Source organism: Ovis canadensis, chromosome 1 (assembly GCF_042477335.2).
Source record: "Ovis canadensis isolate MfBH-ARS-UI-01 breed Bighorn chromosome 1, ARS-UI_OviCan_v2, whole genome shotgun sequence".
NCBI classification, from domain to species: Eukaryota; Metazoa; Chordata; class Mammalia; order Artiodactyla; family Bovidae; genus Ovis; species Ovis canadensis.
Genome location: NC_091245.1, coordinates 106,145,835 through 106,165,383, shown reverse-complemented (window position 1 = coordinate 106,165,383; position 19,549 = coordinate 106,145,835). Strand labels below are relative to the sequence as shown.

The following is a 19,549-nucleotide window of genomic DNA, read 5'->3' as shown; positions in this document are numbered from 1 at the left end:
TGGCCTGGTTCACAGGCCTTCCAACTCCCTGTCTCCAGCAGGCTTCCCTCCTGCAGAGCTACATACCTAAGGAGGAGAGATGGCTGGAGCTCAGGTCTCCCCCAGTCTCAAGCCCCACCCCCTGTCCTAGTCTCAGCCGGACCTACAGCCCTCTCACCTGGCCTTTGCCCCCATCCCCCCATCTCCCGGCAGCCTGCCCCAGGCACATCTCTCAAGGACACCGCCCATTCTGCAGCTCTGTGCAGAGGCCCCCCACCAACCGCCCCCCCTCCCCGCTTCTCTGGCATCCCCATTCCCCTCCTCCCCCGCGTGACTTCTTATAACCAGGCTCTCTCCATCCTCCTGCTCACCCTGTCTGTCCTCCTGCGGTGGCTCCGGCCTGCAGCCGCCTTCGCCTCCATTGCTCACCACTAACCCATCTGGCTCCTCCTAACCCATACCATTTTGCCCCCCACCATCCGGCTCTCCTGCTACCACCCCAGGCATAACCCGGCCTGTCGCAACCCCTCCCAAGGTAGGGTAGAAACGGGCGCGCCGCCTATTTGCCCCCTCCCCACCGGAAGTACCCCTCCCTTTTTCGGTGGCGGGGGTCCTCAGGCTATGCCCCACCCCCACACCTCACCTTGGTCCCTCTCTTCGCAGCCATCCCGGTCAGGGGCGCAGCTGACACAAAGGAGGGAGGGACAGGGAGGGAGGGGGAAGGAAGTGGTGGGGGGGAGCAGGGTTGGCACCGCCCCTGGGAGAGCCGGGCACGGGTTGCCATGACAACCGCAGGCTCGGAGGCAGCCCTGAGTGGGGGTGCGGTGGGGTGGGGTCTCGTGAAGGGGTCCAATTTGGGAACTGCACCGTGGTGCGGCTCCTTCCTTGCCCCCGACCTGTTCTCAGTTTTCTTGGAAAATACCCAGTCTCACTCACGCCCCTTCCTCATAGCATAGCCCCGTTGCCCTGCAACCCCAACCTCGGTGCACGGCTGGAGGCTACCCCGAGCCACCCGCTGTATCCAGGCAGCTCCATGTTCCTTACACCCTAGCAGATGGACGCCTTCACGGCAATCACCTCCGGGCTGCCCCCGGGATTACCCTCTCATACCTGCATCCCGATCCTCCCAGTCCTTTCTGCCATCGACAACCCCCTGGCTACATCCCAGCATCTTGCGGGACCCCCACCTGCTCGAGATCCCGGCCTGCCCCAGACCCCTATGCTCCCCCTCCCCTTCCCCTCGACCCCACCTTAACTCACACTGATGCGGACCAGTGCATCCATGATAGAAGTGAAGGTCTGCATATCCTCACCCTCAGCCATGGCCCTAGCATGCCCGCCCGCCCCCGGGTGCCCGGTCCCGGCTGCGGCTGCGAACCCCGGGCTTAATGCAGGAGCCGGGTGGGGATGTGGGGAGGGGTGAGGGTGAGATGTCACTGCGCATGCTCCAGGGACCAGCATCTAACAGCGCCCGTCGAGGTAGGAGGTGGGAAAGAGTATTCCCCCACGTGGTTCTCAGCAGGCGGTCGGGTAGCGGGGCAGTAGTTAGGTAACGTGGAATGGTATTTGAGGGGGAGCCATTTCTTATGTTCAAATTCTTCACTGGCTTCTAATCTTACTCATAGAAAGCAGAAGGATAGTTTTAGAGAAAGATAGATTCCAGGATGGGAGGATTAGATTTTGGTTTGGGCAAGAGTCCACGGAAGATATCAAGGCAGTGTTCATGGGGGGGTTAGTTTTGAAGAACAGGCTGACATAATTGACAAAGAAGACAGAAGCAGTCCACGGGCCCGGTGACTTGAAGAGTTAAGTGCAGCTTGCACTGAGAGGCAGCAGATGCTCTGGGTGCGGGGAAGAGCCGGGAACCAGGGTGGTGGCCAAGGATGCTCCTGGACGCAATATTTCCTCCCTGCAGGAAGAGGGCGCTGCAGTCAGGCTCTGAGGGGGAGAAAGAGGAAGGCGTAAGGGAGAAACAAGGCCACGTTAGGGCCTGACGCATGCGCACAGCCAATCGTCCCGGGTTCGGCTCGCCTCCTGGACAGAAGCACGGATTGGACCCAAGGGCAGGGCATGATGGGTAACGGGACCAACGGGATCCCCTCTACTCCCCCAACCCGGGCGGACTAGTGGGGGTCGGAGTTGGGCGGACCAGCTTTCCTGGTCCTCTCCCCACAGAGCTGACGTGTCCTGGGTTCCAGGCGATGGGCATTTCCACGGGGCGGGAGGGTTCGGGGCGTCCAGAGGTGAGGAATTCCTGGGGGGTCGCCGCGAGGTGTGGGGAGTTGGGGAGGGTGGCTGCAGTCCCCGGGGTGCTTGGAAGTGATCGGGCTCTCGAGCTCCCGGGCCTGCTGAATCTGCCTGCGGCTCCTGCGGGGAGGGCTGGGCCTGACTCCGTCTCTCCTCTCCCCCGCTCCAGTGGTGGGTACAGGCACGTCGCTGGCGCTGTCCTCCCTCCTGTCCCTTCTACTCTTCGCTGGGATGCAGATGTACAGTCGCCAGCTGGCCTCCACTGAGTGGCTTACCATCCAGGGCGGCCTGCTTGGTTCCGGCCTTTTCGTCTTCTCTCTCACCGTATCCTCTCTGCGGGGGAGTGGGCAGAGTTGTTTGAGGGTAGGAAGGGTGGAGGGTCACGCAGGCTTGTACCCTTCCGTTAACCCACACATCTCAGCCCCCATGGCACGACCGACACCTTAACTCCCTCAACCCAGGCCTTCAATAATCTGGAGAATCTTGTCTTTGGTAAAGGATTCCAAGCAAAGATCTTCCCTGAGAGTAAGTGAAAATTGGAGGTTGAGTATTTGAACCCTTTCTTGTAACCCTCACCTTTAATCTCCTCCAACACTGTGCTGAACTCCCAGGTGCTTAGACAGTAAAGGTTGTTGAGGAGGAGGAACCATGTGTACTAAGACTGTCTGAAAACAGATACTTTTGGATACAGTACTTTTTACTCCTGGAATTGGAGCTAGGAGAAAGGGCTTCTGAGAGCAAGAAACTCATTTACTTTCTGGCCAGTTTCCGGGGAAGGTTTGAGGGAATAGGCAGGTCTGGGCCTGTAATGAATATATCCAAGGAGGGTGTTCTTTATTTCCACCAGAAGAAGAAGGGCCAAATTCATTGAAGGGTTCCAAGGTGACATGGACCCAATACTAGTGAATTGTATTTGTTTGAGATGATTGTGAAGAGCCTAAAGTATTAGATACACCAGCTTTCTGTGTCAGCAGGAATCCTCACCAAAGTAGAGTAACTGTTAGATTGTTTTCCATTTGAAAGGATCCTTGTTATTGCTCATGTAATCAAGAATTGATGATTTAGTTACGTATGGAGAATTAAGTTCATAAAGCAAATTAGGCGACAAGGCCAGATCACCTAAGGATGCCACATGCCCCAAATTGATAGCAGATGCCATCTCCTGTGAAGCCTTCACCTGTCACTGTGGCCCTCATTTCTTCACCCTCCTTACCTCTTGCCCTCTTCACCTGGCCCCTCTGCAGGCTTTCAGAGCTCCTTCCATACAGCAGCTTCAGAACATCTCTCTGTTAGGTTTTCTTTCTGTGTGTATTGTCTTCATTTTCTTCTGAAAGAAGCCTCTGTCATGGGGCAAGCTGCTTGGCCCTCTTCACCTGCCCTCCTCAGCTGGGCAGGTGGGATTGCCCTTGGTATCTGCCCTCCCACCTTCTCTCCAGTCCTACTCTAGCTGTCTGGAGACCCTTTTCTGCCCCCATGGGTGTGTGTCCAGACACTCTGCTCTCCACTTTATGTCCAGGGAGTGAGGCCCTCAGTTGCAGCACTGGCCAGCCAGTTTAGTGAATTGATCCCCTTTGGCTGGCTTCTGTTGAAAAGGCTGTGACCCTCTTCCTCAAATGCAAGCAGGCCTTACCCTTCAGACTCTGCTGTCATCTTTCCTTTTATGGAGGCAAGCCAGGATAGGAAAGTTAGGTGATATTTGGGGCAGAGCTGGAAATGAGAATGCATCTGGTACTTCCATGTCCTGGGTATCGATAAGGCCATCTGATGTCCCCCTGCTGTCATGCGTTAACCTCTCTAAGCAGGTCCCCCAAGATTCAGAGAGCCCCAGATTTCTCCTAGACCCTACATATGAATGCCTGGTGTTTCCATTCTGACCACCACCCTTCTTGTCACCTTTTGCCTCCCCAGTTCTCCTCTGCCTCCTGTTGGCTCTCTTTGCATCAGGGCTCATCCACAGAGTCTGTGTCACCACTTGGTAAGTGCCTGACAGCTGGATAAAGGGTGTAGCATCCTGCCCTTTGGCACTTGACCCTCCTGTGATGGTTCCAGACTTCCCCATACCTCCCTCCTGCTCTGTTCTCCCTCCTGTCCCCTTCCCCATTTTCCTAAAGCTGAGCCTAGATTCTTTCCCTCAGCTGGTGTCTGCTGTAGGAGGCACCAGGCTAGCAGCATGCCCACTAATGCCATGACTGTTTTTCTTCACCCTGTAGCTTCATCTTCTCCATGGTTGGTCTGTACTACATCAACAAGATCTCTTCCACTCTGTACCAGGCGACAGCTCCAGTCCTCACACCAGCCAAGGTTACGGGCAAGGGAAAAAAGAGAAATTGACCCTGAATGTCTAATAAAGTTGATTCTTTGTAGCTCTGAGCTGTGATACGCTGTAGGCCTCTCCTGCCCATGAGTGTACATGGGTGTGTGCAGAATGCTGGGGCAGATGGGCACCTGCTGCTTTCAGTCCTTGGGGATGGAGGAGCTTTCCTTCCTCCAAGGTTCATTTTTACCAGCTGTTTATTGAGTGCCATCAGTGCCAGGCACTTTGCCAGGCGCTGGAGTGGCGTATGCTTGTGTAAGAGTCTCATAGAGGAAAAGCGTGAGAATGATCTGCAGTCTTGCCCTTTGGGAAAAGAGGTGAAGACTGCAGTGCAGGAAGGCCTGCTCATCGGAGCTGGAATAGATCTTGAAACAGAGGAGTAAAGGAGGGAAAGGCCCCTCACCCCTGCGTGTGTCCATGGGGTTCCATTTACACCTCTGGGGGCTTTGTTATTCCAGCTCTCCACCCTGAGCAAATGAGCCCTCTGCCCTTCTGCTCCAAGTCTGCAGGTGGGAATTTCCTACTGATGTTGCCCTCCTAAACCTATGTGTTCTCCAGTATGGACGTATGCCTGTATTTAGAAAGACTCCCAGGTTGATCACTGTCTCTATCCTCTTTGGTCTGAGTGCCTTCATATTTTTCTTGTCTGGTAACCAAAGGACTAGGAAGCATCGTAAGTTTTTATAATAGCAAAGTATATAAAACGATAGGGACAAGGCCACCAACCTTGGAGCCAGCCTTAGTGGAAGTGAGGGAATGTGACTTCTCAGGTCTTTGTCTGTGCTATGCCATGAGAAGTGCCTCTCTGACCAGAGTGTCTGTCCTTTGGAGCACCTAGGCACCCTCCCTCTTGGGTGGTGTGGGCTTTAGGGTGCTTACTGTGCCTTGGTCAGCTTGATATTCTCCAGAGAGCCTGGTGATGGGCAGTGAGGACTAGAGGGTTGGTTGAATGAAAGAACCTGCCCTCCTGGAACAGAAAATTCAGTACATGGGATGTGCCTGAGTTAGGGAATGAGACCCAGTGAAGGTGAAAAAGTGAGTCAAAGGAACTCTGGTCCAGGATTAGACATCCCCACGCTCCCCATTTGTAGCCAGAATCCAGACCCTTTCACCTCTGTCTCTAGGCTGAGGGAATACTATGCAGTTTGCCCAGGTTACCTGCAGAGGGTGCCACGAGCTCATGTCTTCCTCCCGGAGACTGGCAACACTCACCTGCAAGTTGGCATTGAGGGCTTAGAAAGTTCCTGCTGGCTCTTAAGGTTCTTGCTGAGTCTCTCCAGTGGAAGCCAACTTTTGGAGGACATGAGAGACTGGCTAAAACCTGAATCAAGTCTCCTTGCTCCTGGCTATGAGTGGAGGCAAAGACAGTTCAGTGGAGACCAGAGCCTTCCTGAGAAGGAATGGTAGCCCTAGGCTTTGACTTAGCTAGTGATGGTTGGGGGAGGTTACCATATGTGGGACCCTTGGGGAGAAGAAATGGTGGCCCCAAAGGGTCCTGGACCTGCAGGAAGCTGGATTAGTTATAGGTCTCAGTCTGTCAAACCCTGTCCTGGAGTGGGCAGCAGGGCAGGTGCCAGCCCAAGTGAGCACTGACACGGTGGGGAATCTGGCCGCCTGGGGGCATCATACCTTCCAAGATGAGAGCGGGGGCCAGGTTACTGGAGGTTGGGGAGGAGCCTAAAGCAGGTGTCAGGACAATGCCAAGGGATCTGGGCACCTGCTGCCACCCACTGCGTAGGCCTCAGGGACAGTATGTGGCCAGGAATAATGATCCCTTCCTCAGGGAATGGGTACATTTATCAGGCAGGCTGGCGCCGACATCAGCTCTCCACCCAGCCTGTCCTTGGGGTGCCTCGCCAGCTGCCTGCACCTGACCTGCCAATTAACCCTAACAGGGGTATCCCAGCCATCTAACACCATCATTAAATAAGGGGGCGTGAGGCCATCAGAGCTTCTGGAAATCTGAAGGTGAGAAGGGCAAAGGTGCTAACCTCTTGGCCCCAGGACGCCTGGGGCTCTGCTCCACCCTGGAGGCTGGAGGCCTAGGGGAGAGAGGGGCGGTCCGCCCCGGCGGACCGGGGGAAGCCAGATGTTTCCTCCTGCTCCCTCACACGTGGCCCTGACACCCGCTGCCTGCTCCGGAAACAGGAGTAAATAACACAGGGTGGGCTCCTGTCCCAGAGATGGACTCCTTGGGGCAGGAGGTGATGCCACCTAAGAAGAGGGCGGTGGGAAGGTGAGACGAGGGGGCTCCCCTGCCCGGGCGGAGGCTGAACCCCCCTAGGACTGGCGCTGGCAGGAGGGGATGCCTGGCATTTAAGGGCATGTCGAGGGTCTGCAGGGAAGGGGGCGCCCAGGGCAGGGAGGGAGGGGGGAGTCTGCGCCAGGCCTTGGCTCCAGCCCTTTCCGGACCTTATTGTCCTTGGTGAGAACAGGACGCAGTCCTGTTCCCACTGCCCAGGCCCTCCCCCCACCCCCAAGCTCTGCTCCCCAGGGGAAGGATGTTGGGAAACAAGAGAGAACCAGAGACTGGTAGAGACAGAGCTTCTGAGAGACAGAGAGAGAGACAAAGGGAAAAGTTTCAGTCAAAAGCCAGTATTGAAACTCACTGTAGCTTGAGGGAGCCCTGGGCACTGTGGGAACCGGGAAAGAACGGGAAGCTGGAGGCCCTGCCGTCAGGGACCTCTGGACTGGCCTGCCCCGTGCACACTGCTCCTTGACTTAGGGTCACTCATAGGGTCGCCTCCTAAGCAAATAATAGCTGGAACCCTTGTGCAGACGCAGTTAGTGGCACTTGATTGCTTCACCGCAGGTACATTTCTTTGCCTCCCTGCCAGCAGACTAAGTTTCTCGGGGCAAGGCCAAGATCCTGCTCCCAAATCCCACCTCCCTGCTCCCTGGGGGCTGAGAGCAAACTGGCCACCATAGGTTGCACTGTAAGTGGTATTTGGTTGAGTTCCTGCCCTGGCAGAGAAGCCGCCTAATTGGCTCTAGAATTGGGCACCACATCACCTGGGGTGGAGGGCAAAGTGCAAAATTCCTGTCCTGGGGCAGGAAGCAGACTTTAGAGCTGCTGGCCCGCCCTCCCCCCACCTTTCCCTGAGCCACGAGGAGCCCCCCATTCCCGCCCCAGCCTCTGCAGCCCTGGGCACTTGGGCTAGGCCTCCTTCCTTCCAGCTCTCCTACCTGGGATGTTTCCTTCACAGGGAACTGCAGACCTGACTTTATAATGTAACATTCTATGATAATGGGCATATCAGTTATTAAGATTCTTTCTACCTTTGTATGTACTTGAAAAAATTCCGTAATAAAAGTTAAATCTTGTGTACTGTATCCTTCTTTCTGTTCTGTGGGAGAGTGACAGGGAGACTGTCTGAAACCACACCTAGAAGTAACATCCGAAGCCTAAATTTGAGGCCCTGTGTGACAATGAGACCTGAGCCAAATGGCCCTTATGGGCTGTGAGGAGCCCTTCTCTGAGAATTCCCCTCACCTCAAATAAGCTGGAAGTTTCCCTCACTTTTAGGCTGAAGCCACACCATCAGGGGGCACTGAAAAGAGATTCTTCTCCACAAGTCAAGACCCCACAGAAAACTCTTCCCGCACACCCCTGTTCTGGGCCAAGAGTTGCCACGAGGGCTGACAGCCTACTTCAGAGCAATTTCTGGATTGAAGTGCCTGTACGCTTGTGTGAGGGTTTAGGCTCATCCTCCAGGGAGACCCTTCCCCTTCCTGCTCTCAGCCCATCTCCAGCCCTTGGGTGTGAATGCTCCGTGGTGTCTGACTCTTTGTGACCCCACAGACTATAGCCTACCAGACTCTTCTCCTGGCAAGAATACTGGAGTGGGTTGCCATTTCCTTCACCAGGGTATCTTCCCGACCCAGGGGTTAAAACAGTCTCCTACGTCTCCTGCATTGCAGGGAGATTCTTTACCGTGGAGCCTCGGGCGAAGGCCCTGTGATGGAGGCCTTTTTTCTGACGCAGACGGCTACAGGTTCTGGACATCTGTGGGACAGTAGGAAAGAGCCCAGGTCTTGAAATCAGACAGACCTGAGTTCTAGTTCCACTCTGACATCAGCTGAGGGTCCTTGTGCAAGCTGAGTTAAATTCCTCACCTGTAAAATGAGGATAATACCTGCTTCAGATTGTGGTAAAGAGGACTGGAATTCAATAACAACGTGGAAGAGCCTAGCATAGCACTCAATCCACTAGGCATTTGACAAATGTCATTTTTGTCCCTTACATGACAGCAACCACGACCTTTCCAGCCAACTTAGTGCTTTGCAGATATTCTCAATTTTATCACTTACCTCAACCTTATAAGGTTGATTTCTTACTGTGTACTTTATATGCCAACCCGGTTGGGCCACATTGCCTGGATATTGGGTCAAATATTAGTCTGGATGTTCCTTTTTTGGGGATGCCACATGGCATCTCTGACCAGGGATTGAACTTGTGCCCCTGCCATGAAAAGGATGCGTTCTAACCTCTGCACTACCAGGAAATTCCCACTCGATGTTTCTGGAGGGTGTTTTTGAATGAGATTTACACTTAAAATCGGAGTAAAGCAGATTGCCCTCCATAACGTGGTTGGCCCTCATCCAATGCACTGAAGGACCACATCGAACAAAAGACTGACCTCTGCAGAGATGGAGGGAATTCAGTGGCAGATAACCCTGGGACCTGAGCTGCTCTGGTCTGCTGGATGCTCTTACTGGTCTGTGCTCACGTGGCCTGGGACCTGGCCCTTTCCCCACTGTTTCCAGCTCTGGTCAGGATGAAGTCAAGACGGAGGAAGACCTTGTAGATTTTGGGTTTGCCAGCCTGTACACCCCACGAGGATGGTCTTGATCCCTGTCTCCTGCACAGTGTCACGAACCCCCGTCCATAGTTCATCAAGCACTCGATCAGATCTAGTCCCTTAAATCTATTTCTCACTTCCACTGTATAATCATAAGGGATTTGATTTAGGTCATACCTGAACGGTCTAGTGGTTTTCCCTACTTTCTTCAATTTAAGTCTGAATTTGGCAATAAGGAGTTCATGATCTGAGCCAGCTGTGAAAGTGCTGCACTCAATATGCCAGCAAATTTGGAAAACTCAGCAGTGGCCATGGGACTGGAAAAGGTCAGTTTTCATTCCAATCCCAAAGAAAGGCAATGCCAAAGAATGCTCAAACTGCCACACAATTGCACTCATCTCACACGCTAGTAAAGTAATGCCCAAAATTCTCCAAGCCAGGCTTCAGCAATATGTGAACCGTGAACTTCCAGATGTTCAAGCTGGTTTTAGAAAAGGCAGAGGAACCAGAGATCAAATTGCCAACATCTGCTGGATCTTGGAAAAAGCAAAAGAGTTCCAGAAAAACATCTATTTCTGCTTTATTGACTATGCCAAACCCTTTGACTGTGTGGATCACAACAAACTGTGGAAAATTCTGAGAGAGATGGGAATACCAGACCACCTGACCTGCCTCTTGAGAAATCTGTATGCAGGCCAGGAAGCAACAGTTAGAACTGGACATGGAACAACAGACTGGTTCCAAATAGGAAAAGGAGTATGTCAAGGATGTACATTGTCACCCTGCTTATTTAACTTCTATGCAGAGTACATCATGAGAAACGCTGGGCTGGAAGAAGCACAAGCTAGAATCAAGATTGCTGGGAGAAATATCAATAACCTCAGATATGCAGATGACACCACCCTTATGGTAGAAAGTGAAGCGGAACTAAAGAGGCTCTTGATGAAAGTGAAAGAGGAGAGTGAAAAAGTTGGCTTAAAGCTCAACATTCAGAAAACGAAGATCATGACATCTGGTCCCATCACTTCATGGGAAATAGATGGGGAAACAATAGAAACAGGGTCAGACTTTATTTTGGGGGCTCCAAAATCACTGCAGATGGTGACTGCAGCCATGAAATTAAAAGACGCTTACTCCTTGGAAGGAAAGTTATGACCAACCTAGATAGCATATTCAAAAGCAGAAACATTACTTTGCCAACAAAGATCCATCTAGTCAAGGCTATGGTTTTTCCAGTGGTCATGTGTGGATGTGAGAGTTGGACTGTGAAGAAAGCTGAGGGCTGAAGAATTGATGCTTTTGAACCATGGTGTTGGAGAAGACTCTTGAGAGTCCCTTGGAGTGCAAGGAGATCCAACCAGTCCATCCTAAAGGAGATCAGTCCTGGGTGTTCTTTGGAAGGAATGATGCTAAAGCTGAAACTTCAGTACTTTGGCCACCTCATGCGAAGAGTTGACTTATTGGAAAAGACCCTGATGCTGGGGGGGATTGGGGGCAGGAGGAGAAGGGGACAACAAAGGATGAGATGGCTGGATGGCATCACCGACTCGATGGACGTGAGTCTGAGTGAACTCCGGGAGTTGGTGATGGACAGGGAGGCCTGGCGTGCTGCGATTCATGGGATCGCACAGTCAGACACGACTGAGCGACTGAACTGAACTGAACAACCCCATGAACCAAGACCTTAAAATAAATTTCACACATGTATCTCCTACTGGTTCTGGTTCTCTGGAGAATTCTAATACACCTGTTTTAGTGAAATGAAATGGGGTAAAGTGAAAGAGAGGCTAAAATAACCTGCTCAGAATTATAAGGGAAGGCAGAGCTGGAGTTGAAGTTCAGGTCCAGTGATATTTGCCATGATGCTTAATCAGTGTAATTCCAACACAGCACATGGCCCCCACTGCCTCTGACCTCATCGCCTCAAACTCTTCTCCACACTCGTCCATTCCACCCCAAGCCCTTGCATGTCTCCTGTGACACTTCACGGCCTTTGCACATGCTGTTCCCACTGCCCAGAACAGCCGTCTGGCAGTTATCTATACTTCTGTCTCCGTCCGTGGTCTCATTCAGGTCTCCATGCAAATGCTTCCCTTTCAGAGACGCCCTTCTGGCCCTACTATATAATATGGTACACTGTCATCCTTTAGCCCCTCACTTAGCTATATTTTTCTTCACAGAATTTCTCACTATTTGATATATTCAATAGGTGTTTCCTGTCCGTCTCCCATCATTTTGTTGAAGCAGTTTGTTTTCACTGCAGGCTTCATTGAAAGCAGAGATTTCGTCCCTTTCTAGTCACTAGAATACTGCTTGATGTATAGTATAGGGGGTGCTCAATACATGTTTGTTAAAAGAATCAAGAACCTGGGACTTCCCTGGTGGTCCAGTGGTAAGACACCAAGGTCCCAGTGCAGGGGACCTGGATTTGATTCCTGATCAGGGAACTAGATTCCACATGCTGCAAAGACGACCTGGTGGAACCAAACAAATAAAACGAAATAAAAAAAAAAAAAGAATCAAGAACCCTGCTAGCCACACACCATTGTCACACTGTGAGCTCTTTGCTGAAATTCAGCCTCCAGATTACATTACCTCCAAGCTGCTGGATCCTCAGTGTCTCTCTCAGCTGCCAGGCTTGGTCCTGTGCCCCTCCTCCCTCAGGCTATCATCTTTTCCCATCTTGGTCTCCTCTGATTCACCTGACTCTCTGTTCTCCAATCGGGGGCACAATCTCTGACCCATCATTTCCCCTGAAAGTCTGGCTGTAATTTCCGTCTGTATGTTTTTTTGTTGATTGCATGTCTGTCTGTCCTGTCACTCTGATGGAGCTGCAGTTGCCCGGGGGACGCTGATGGAATCAACACAACCTAATCACCTGGAAACTTCTTCAAGGACCCAGTAATCACCATGGCACCTGTGGGCATCCAGAAAGCTCGGCTGCCTGACAGGACACACACCACGACCTCCCTCTCCTCTAATGGGGGAAGCTGCTGACCTGAGGGACCAGCCCTAACACAAACACTTTCGAGGGGTCTTTCTTAGATAGCCTGACCCTGGCCAGCCTTTCCAGCCTCAGCTCCTGCCACTCTTCCACGAGGCAGTCTTGCGCCAGAGATGGACACAAAGGATTACTCACTATGAACTCAAGCCCCCCAGCCTTTGTTCAGGCTTTCCCTTTGCTTTGTACACTCCACCCCCAGCCCCTGCTTCAAGTCTCTCACTCATCTTTCCCATATCACCTTGGGCTTCAGGGCCTCTTTCATAGAGGCGCACGTCTTCCCTGCAACAGTCAACCCCTTCCTCCATGTTGCATGTAATTTTGCTTATTCTCCCATCGTTAGTTTAGCATAAAGATTCCAGATTTACATCTCTGGAATTTATGTCTCTCAGAAACTAAAGCTTGCCAAAGGAGAGAACTCCAAAAAGCACGAGAAAACTGAAGCTCAGAGAGGTTAAGCTACTTGCCCAAGGCCACACAGCTAAGGAGTGGAAAGAGCCAGGACACAACCTCAGGACTTCTGGACTCTAAAAGGTCAAACTTTTAGCCCCCAAGCTGCACTGCCTTTCCTATTGTCAACTTAAAAAACAGTCACAACCTAAAAGTTGAGAGTTACGTTTTATTCGGTGAGAATTTTTAGGACTTCAAGCCCAGAAAACAGAATCTCAAGGAACCCTGAGAGAACTGCTCCAAGGAGGCAGGGGAGGAGTCAGGTTACGTCGATATGTTCAACAAGGAGCAGGTATTCTGAACATCAAAATTATTTATTGTGAATTAAAGAACCAGATACCTCAAGTGAAGGAATTTAGTGCTTTTCTGTGTATGGGAGGGTGCAACAGTCCAGGCTCACTGAAATCATTCCTTTCATGTTCATCTCAGCTATCTGGGGCCAGCATCCTGTGTTTTTCACATCCTGAGTTCCTCAGTGCTCGCTGCACAGAGTGGCTGCAGCCTGATGTCTGCTGAATCACAGGTATTCTCCTTCTCCGGTGCCCTAGGGGCTCAGAAATTAACATTTGGAGGGCTTGCATTGCTGACGACCGTGACATCTCCTTGTTTACTGATATGGCAGGAAATATTCCATTTCTCAATACCCTGCCATAATCACTTGTATTTGTGGCCTGCTGTGACGGCAGAAGAGTGATGTTCTGCAGAAAGATTGAAGAGAGAGGCACTGGACCATAAGAATCTGCTGGCTTTTGTCCAGTGCTATGCAAAGCCGAAGACCCCGTGTCTAGCAGACGGGAGTCTCCCAGTCTCCTGGGATCAGAAGAGCTGGGTCAGTTTTCCTGGAGACTATCAAATGCTAACCTGTCCTTCCTTCTGTTCCCCATCCTACATTTATAGAAGCCCTTTGGGTTTCCCACACTGTGCTTGGTCCTGGAGTTACAATGTTCCTAGGTGGGCCAAGCAAAGACACAAAACACCTACAGCTCAACATGGAAAGTGCCATCTGTGAAAGAGAGTCTGTGGAAGCTCAGAAGAGGAAGATGGTGTCTAACCAGCAAAACAGGGTCAAGGTGCAGGAAGGCTGCTTGGAGTGAAGGAGGAAACAGACAGAACAGGCTCCATCTTGAAATCAGGACACCATCTTGGGCCGGACTGTGGATTTTGAGCTATATGCCCAGTGTCTATGGAAACGACATACCAACTGGAAAATCAGACTCCCCTCCACCCCTCGATGGAAGAGCCCCAGGGCTCTGTCCCCTAAAAGAATACCCTTATTATCTATCTGTGTAACCAAATAGAATCATAAATTCTATTATGCTTATTGGGGTATGATAATTGTCCACTGTTAACTACCTAGGCTTAAGGCATATGAATCACAGGTTAACTTTGTATCTTTCTTTTCTTTTGTTCAGACTAGTTTCAGGGAATTTGGGGAGGTGGGTTTGGGCACGTATACTTAGGGTATATAAGGTTTTTGCAAAAAACTGGTCGGGGTCCTTGGCTAGGAGTAGACTCTGCCTTGGGCCCGCGGGTGTAATAAACTGCCCTCCACTATCCGCATCGTCCTTGAGTGAGTTTGTTTCCCAGAAACCGTGGCTACAACAGGAGGACATGATGCCTGGGCTGGACGTCTGAGAAACATGTAGCCACGCAATCAGTACGCCAACCATGGCACATTGAGTGTTTCACTTTCACAGTTTTGTTTAATGCACTGGGAATTTATTTTAGTGTAAGGTGTTAGGTTGAAATCTAACTCACTTTTCCAAATGCTAAAGTGTTAGTCGCTCAGTCATGTCTGACTCTTTGCAACCCCATGGACTGTAGCCCACCAGGCTCCTCTGTCTATGGGATTTCCCAGGCAAGAATACTGGAATGAGTTCCTATGTCCTTCTCCAGGGGATTTTCCTCAGGGATAGAACCTGAGGCTCCCACACTACCGTCAGATTTCTTTACCATCTGAGTCACCAGGGAGGCCCTTCAAATGCTAAGCTTGTGGCAAGTGTTTTCCAAATAATTCATCTTTCCTCACTTGAGATGCCATTTCTATCATATGCTGAAATGGTATATGTTTGGTCTTTTTTTTCTCACTTTAAAAAAGATATTTAGTTTAATTTTGGCTGTTCTGGATCTTCACTGTTGCACGTGGGCTTTCTCCAGTTGCGGTGAGTGGGGGACACTCTTTACTGAGGTGCCTGGGCTTCTCGCTGCGGTGGCTTCTCTTGCTGTGGAGCGCAGGCTCAGTAGTTGTGGCACAGGGCTTAGATGACCTGCGGCATGTGGGATCTTCCCAGATCAGGGATCAAATTGGGTGTCCCTTGCATTGCAAGGTGGATTCTTAACCGCTGGACCACAAGGGAAGCCCATTTCTTCACTTTTTATTTTGTTCCATTGATCTCAGTAGCTGTTATTTAGTTGTGTCTGACTCTTTTGTGATCCCCGTGGACTGTAGCCCTCCAGGGTCCTCTGTCCATGGGATTCCCAGGCAAGAATACTGGAATGGGTTGCCATTTCCTTCTCCATAGGATCTTCTGGCCCAGGGACTGGACTCGTGTCTCCTGCACTGGCAGGTGGATCTTTGCCACTGAGCCGCCAGAGAAGCCCCTTGATCTAGGTAAGAAGATGTGCTACCATAGTGACATAGTTAGCAGGCTCTACGGTCTGATTATCTGGGGCGTGCCTCAGTTTCCTCATTTGTGAAATGGAGATAATAATAATAATACCTACTTCATAGGGTAGCTGTGAAGATTGAGTGAGATTATGCATATAAAGTACCTATTAGAGTGCCTGGCACAGAGTAATCAATCAATGAATGTCAGCTGCTATGATGATACTATCTGCCCATTCCTATACCAGTAACTGAGGAAGATGAAATTACTAAGCACAAAGTTTTGAGTCAGTTGGAACAGTCTGCTACTTACTACCTGCATGACCTCAGGCAAGTTACTTACCTTTTACCTTCTCTGCTTTGGTTTCCTCATTCATACCTGGGGATATATTAATAAAAGTACCTTTTGCAGCCTGTTGTGAAAATCAAACATGCAATGTCACATAGGACATGATACATAATGGCCCCTCAATGAATGTTTAATCTTCTGCTGATTATTATTATGACATTATAATTTATTATCTGTTTTCATGTGTTGTAAGGCAAGCTCCTTCTCATTATCTTCCCCCTCCAAATTTTCTGGGGAGTGGCAATCTTTCAAGGCCAGGTCTACTATGGGTGAACAAGATAGAATTTCTGGATCTGCAAGGCTGATGCCTGCCTCTTGAACTGTGTTGAAAGTCAGTGTGACTAGTGAGGTCATGAATGGGTAACCAGTAGGATTTGGGGAAGAATGGAGAAGGGAGTTGGGGTGGGCCTTTGAAGCTCATATGGCAGGTTTCTGAAAATATTTTAATTTTGCCTTAATTTTTACTTTAACAAAGGAATTTGCATAGTTTAAAAGGCCATCTAGTTCTATAAGATAGTGAAAATAACAGGGATTTCTCTGGTGGGCCAGAGGCTAAGGCTACAATCTCATAATGCAGGGGGCCAGGTTTCAGTTCCTGATCAGGGAACTAGATCCCACATGCCACAACTAAGACTCAGCACAGCCAAATAAATCAATAAATATCTTTTAAAAATAAAGGAAAGAAAAAAAATTAAGGGATGATCCAGAGAGATGATATGGGGTGGGAGGTGGGAGGGGGGGTTCAGGATTGGGAACTCATGTACACCCGTGGCTGATTCATGTCAGTGTATGTCAAAACCAATGCAGTATTGTAAAGCAAAATAAAGTAAAAAAAAATAATAATAAAAATAAAGGAAAGAAAAATAACAGTCCCTTGCTCCATTTCCTACCTCTATACATATACTCCTCCATCAACTACTCTCAAGTTTCTAAGATGCTTTCCTTTTGTACTTCCCTCTCTATATTTCTAAATAACATGCTCATGCTATTATTTCTTTTTTTTCTATTTTAGATATAATCAATCAATTGCCTGCCATGGAAAATGAGGATATAGTTCTCTCTAATCCTGATTCCTCATATATGCCCCTCCCCCCACCCTCTCAATTTAAATATATTCCAAATTTGAGTTAAATCAATGCTTGTGTTTACATTATTATGGCTGTGAAAATATTCTACACACTGAGTTATGTCGTGTTTGTACTAAGACTCTGTGAATCCGTCAAAACTGATTTTATTAATTAACCTTGGGGACATGGGGCTGAGAAACTTCATTCTCTAAAATCATACAGTCACAACTTTTCTCTTTGAAATCAAAAAGTGAGAATGGGACATACCCTGCTCTTGCTGGAGGTTCAACCCATGTTGATTACTTTGATAAAGAGAAGCAGCCTCAATTTCCAACCTAGGTGCAAAGCTTCAGATATTGGGGTTTTGGACATATCATTCCACATTTATCTTAATTATGTAGTTATCTATTACATAATTATCTAAACTTATTTAACTAAACTTTGTAGTTTCCAAGTGGACCCACAGTTTACTTCTCAGTCTAGGCTGTTGTTAACTCCTTCACTTAATCTGTGCTTACCTTGAACCTATCAAAATACTACTTCATTTAAATATCATCTGAACTCAACTGTTTCCCATACTCTGTAATGATCTGGCTTTTTCCTTTGTTTGATGAGCGTCTCCACAGTGCCTTTGGTTCGTGCTCTCTCTTGTAGTAGCAAGTAAATAAACCCAACTGTCCACTTACAGTTATGTTCTTAGTGGTCTTTATCAGACAGGCATTCTCTTTCTTTCCTTTGACAACTCTTTGTTTTCCCGAAGTTGATAATTGCCTGACCTTTTATTTTCCTTTTCTTAATATTTATTCATTTATTGGGCTGGACTGGGTCTTAGTTGCAGCAAACGCGCTCTAGTCTCCTGACCAGGAATCTAACCTGAGGCCCCCTGCCGTGCGGGCACAGAGTCTTAGCCACTGGACTACCAGGGAACTCCACGCCTGAACTTTTTTTTTTAATGTATAACTGGATCACTTTTTTTTAAATTTTATTTATTTTAGTTGGAGGCTAATTACTTTACAGTATTGGAGTGGTTTTTGCCATTCATTGATATGAGTCAGCCATGGGTGTACATGTGTTCCCCATCCTGAACCCCCCTCCCACCTCCCTCCCCATCCCATCCCTGTGGGTCATACCAGTGCACCAGCCCTGAGCACCCTGTCTCATGCATCGAACCTGGACTGGTGATCTGTTTCACATATGATGATAATACACATGTTTCAGTGCTATTCTCTCAGATCATCCCATCCTCGCCTTCTCCCACAGAGTCCAAAACACTGTTCTATACATTGTGTCTCTTTTTCTGTCTCGCATATAGGGTTACCATCTTTCTAAATTCCATATATAGGTGTTAGTATACTGTATTTGTGGAGAAGGCAATGGCACCCCACTCTAGTACTCTTGCCTGGCAAATCCAAGGGACAGGGGAGCCTGGTGGGCTGCCGTCTCTGGGGTCGCGAAGAGTCAGACACGACTGAGCAACTCCACTTTCACTTTTCACTTTCATGTATTGGAGAAGGAAATGGCAACCCACTCTGGTGTTCTTGCCTGGAGAACTGGACACAACTGAAGCGACTCAGCAGCAGCAGCATACTGTATTGGTGTTTTTCTTTCTGACTTACTTCACTCTGTATAATCGGCTCCAGTTTCATCCACCTCATTAGAACTGATTCAAATGTATTCTTTTTAATGGCTGAGTAATACTCCATTGAGTATATGTACCACAACTTTCTTATCCATTCATCTGTTGATGGACATCTAGGTTGCTTCCATGTCCTGGCTATTATAAACAGTGCTGCGATGAACATTGGGGTACACATGTCTCAATTCTGGTTTCCTCGGTGTGTCTGCCCAGCAGTGGGATTGCTGGGTCATACAGCAGTTCTATTTCCAGTTTTTTAAGGAATCTCCACACTGTTCTCCATAGTGGCTGAACTAGTTTGCATTCCTACCAACAGTGTAAGAGGGTTCCCTTTTCTCCACACCCTCTTCAGCATTTATTGCTTGTAGACTTTTGGATAGCAGCCATTCTGACCTGTGTGAGATAGTACCTCATTGTGGTTTTGATTTGCATTTCTCTGATAATGAGTGATGTTTTTTTACTTGGTTTTCTATATACCTGCCATGAATTCATCCCCCAAATTCTGAAAGCTGTGTATACACCTTCTCTTAATACCCTAAACACACCAGGTGATTGCTCTGTTCCTACAAGTGTTTTCCCTTAAAGACACCTTCCTGGAGCACTTCGTCCCCTGGCTCCAAATCCTACCGGTTGCGTCTTTGAATTTCTCTTTTAAAGTATGGCAACTCTGTTCTAACACCTATCTCAGAGCACCACGTTTAGTTGTCAATGCATCTGTTTTCTTGATTCCTGCTTTCTTCCCCTCCACCAGAGAAGGGGCTGTGTCTTGACATCTCTATTTCTCCAAAGTCTAGCGTGACGCTCAAAAAACGTTCCACTGAATGAATGAATAAAAAGGGTAAATAAGTGAATGAATGAATGAGTGGAATTTTTGTGCAAGAGAAGTAAGTTTAAGGGGAATGATATTACATTCCCACCTTGTTGCAGGACTTAAGGGTGTCTTTAGGTTGTCTACAAGCCCCACGCCAGCTTTGAGCGGGGTGTCAAGGGAGAGAAGGAGCACTGAAAGCGCTTCCGGCCCAGGCTGCAGCTGCAGCAGCAGAGCCTGCTGAGTGCAACTTAGGTCAAGACCGTGGCCGGGCACCCCTCGAAGACTACA

General features: G+C 49.2%; 1 protein-coding gene across 1 annotated transcript; it reads left to right on the top strand.

Moving 5' to 3' along the window:
• Window positions 1-1,961: 1,961 nt before the first annotated feature.
• KRTCAP2 (keratinocyte associated protein 2) lies at window positions 1,962-4,589 on the top strand. Its single transcript, XM_069576058.1, is given in 6 exon segments — window positions 1,962-2,011; window positions 2,013-2,056; window positions 2,396-2,550; window positions 2,688-2,751; window positions 4,135-4,201; window positions 4,437-4,589. Coding segments are annotated over 6 exon segments (486 nt in total). The 5' UTR covers window positions 1,962-1,976; the 3' UTR covers window positions 4,558-4,589.
• The last annotated feature ends 14,960 nt before the right edge of the window (window positions 4,590-19,549 follow it).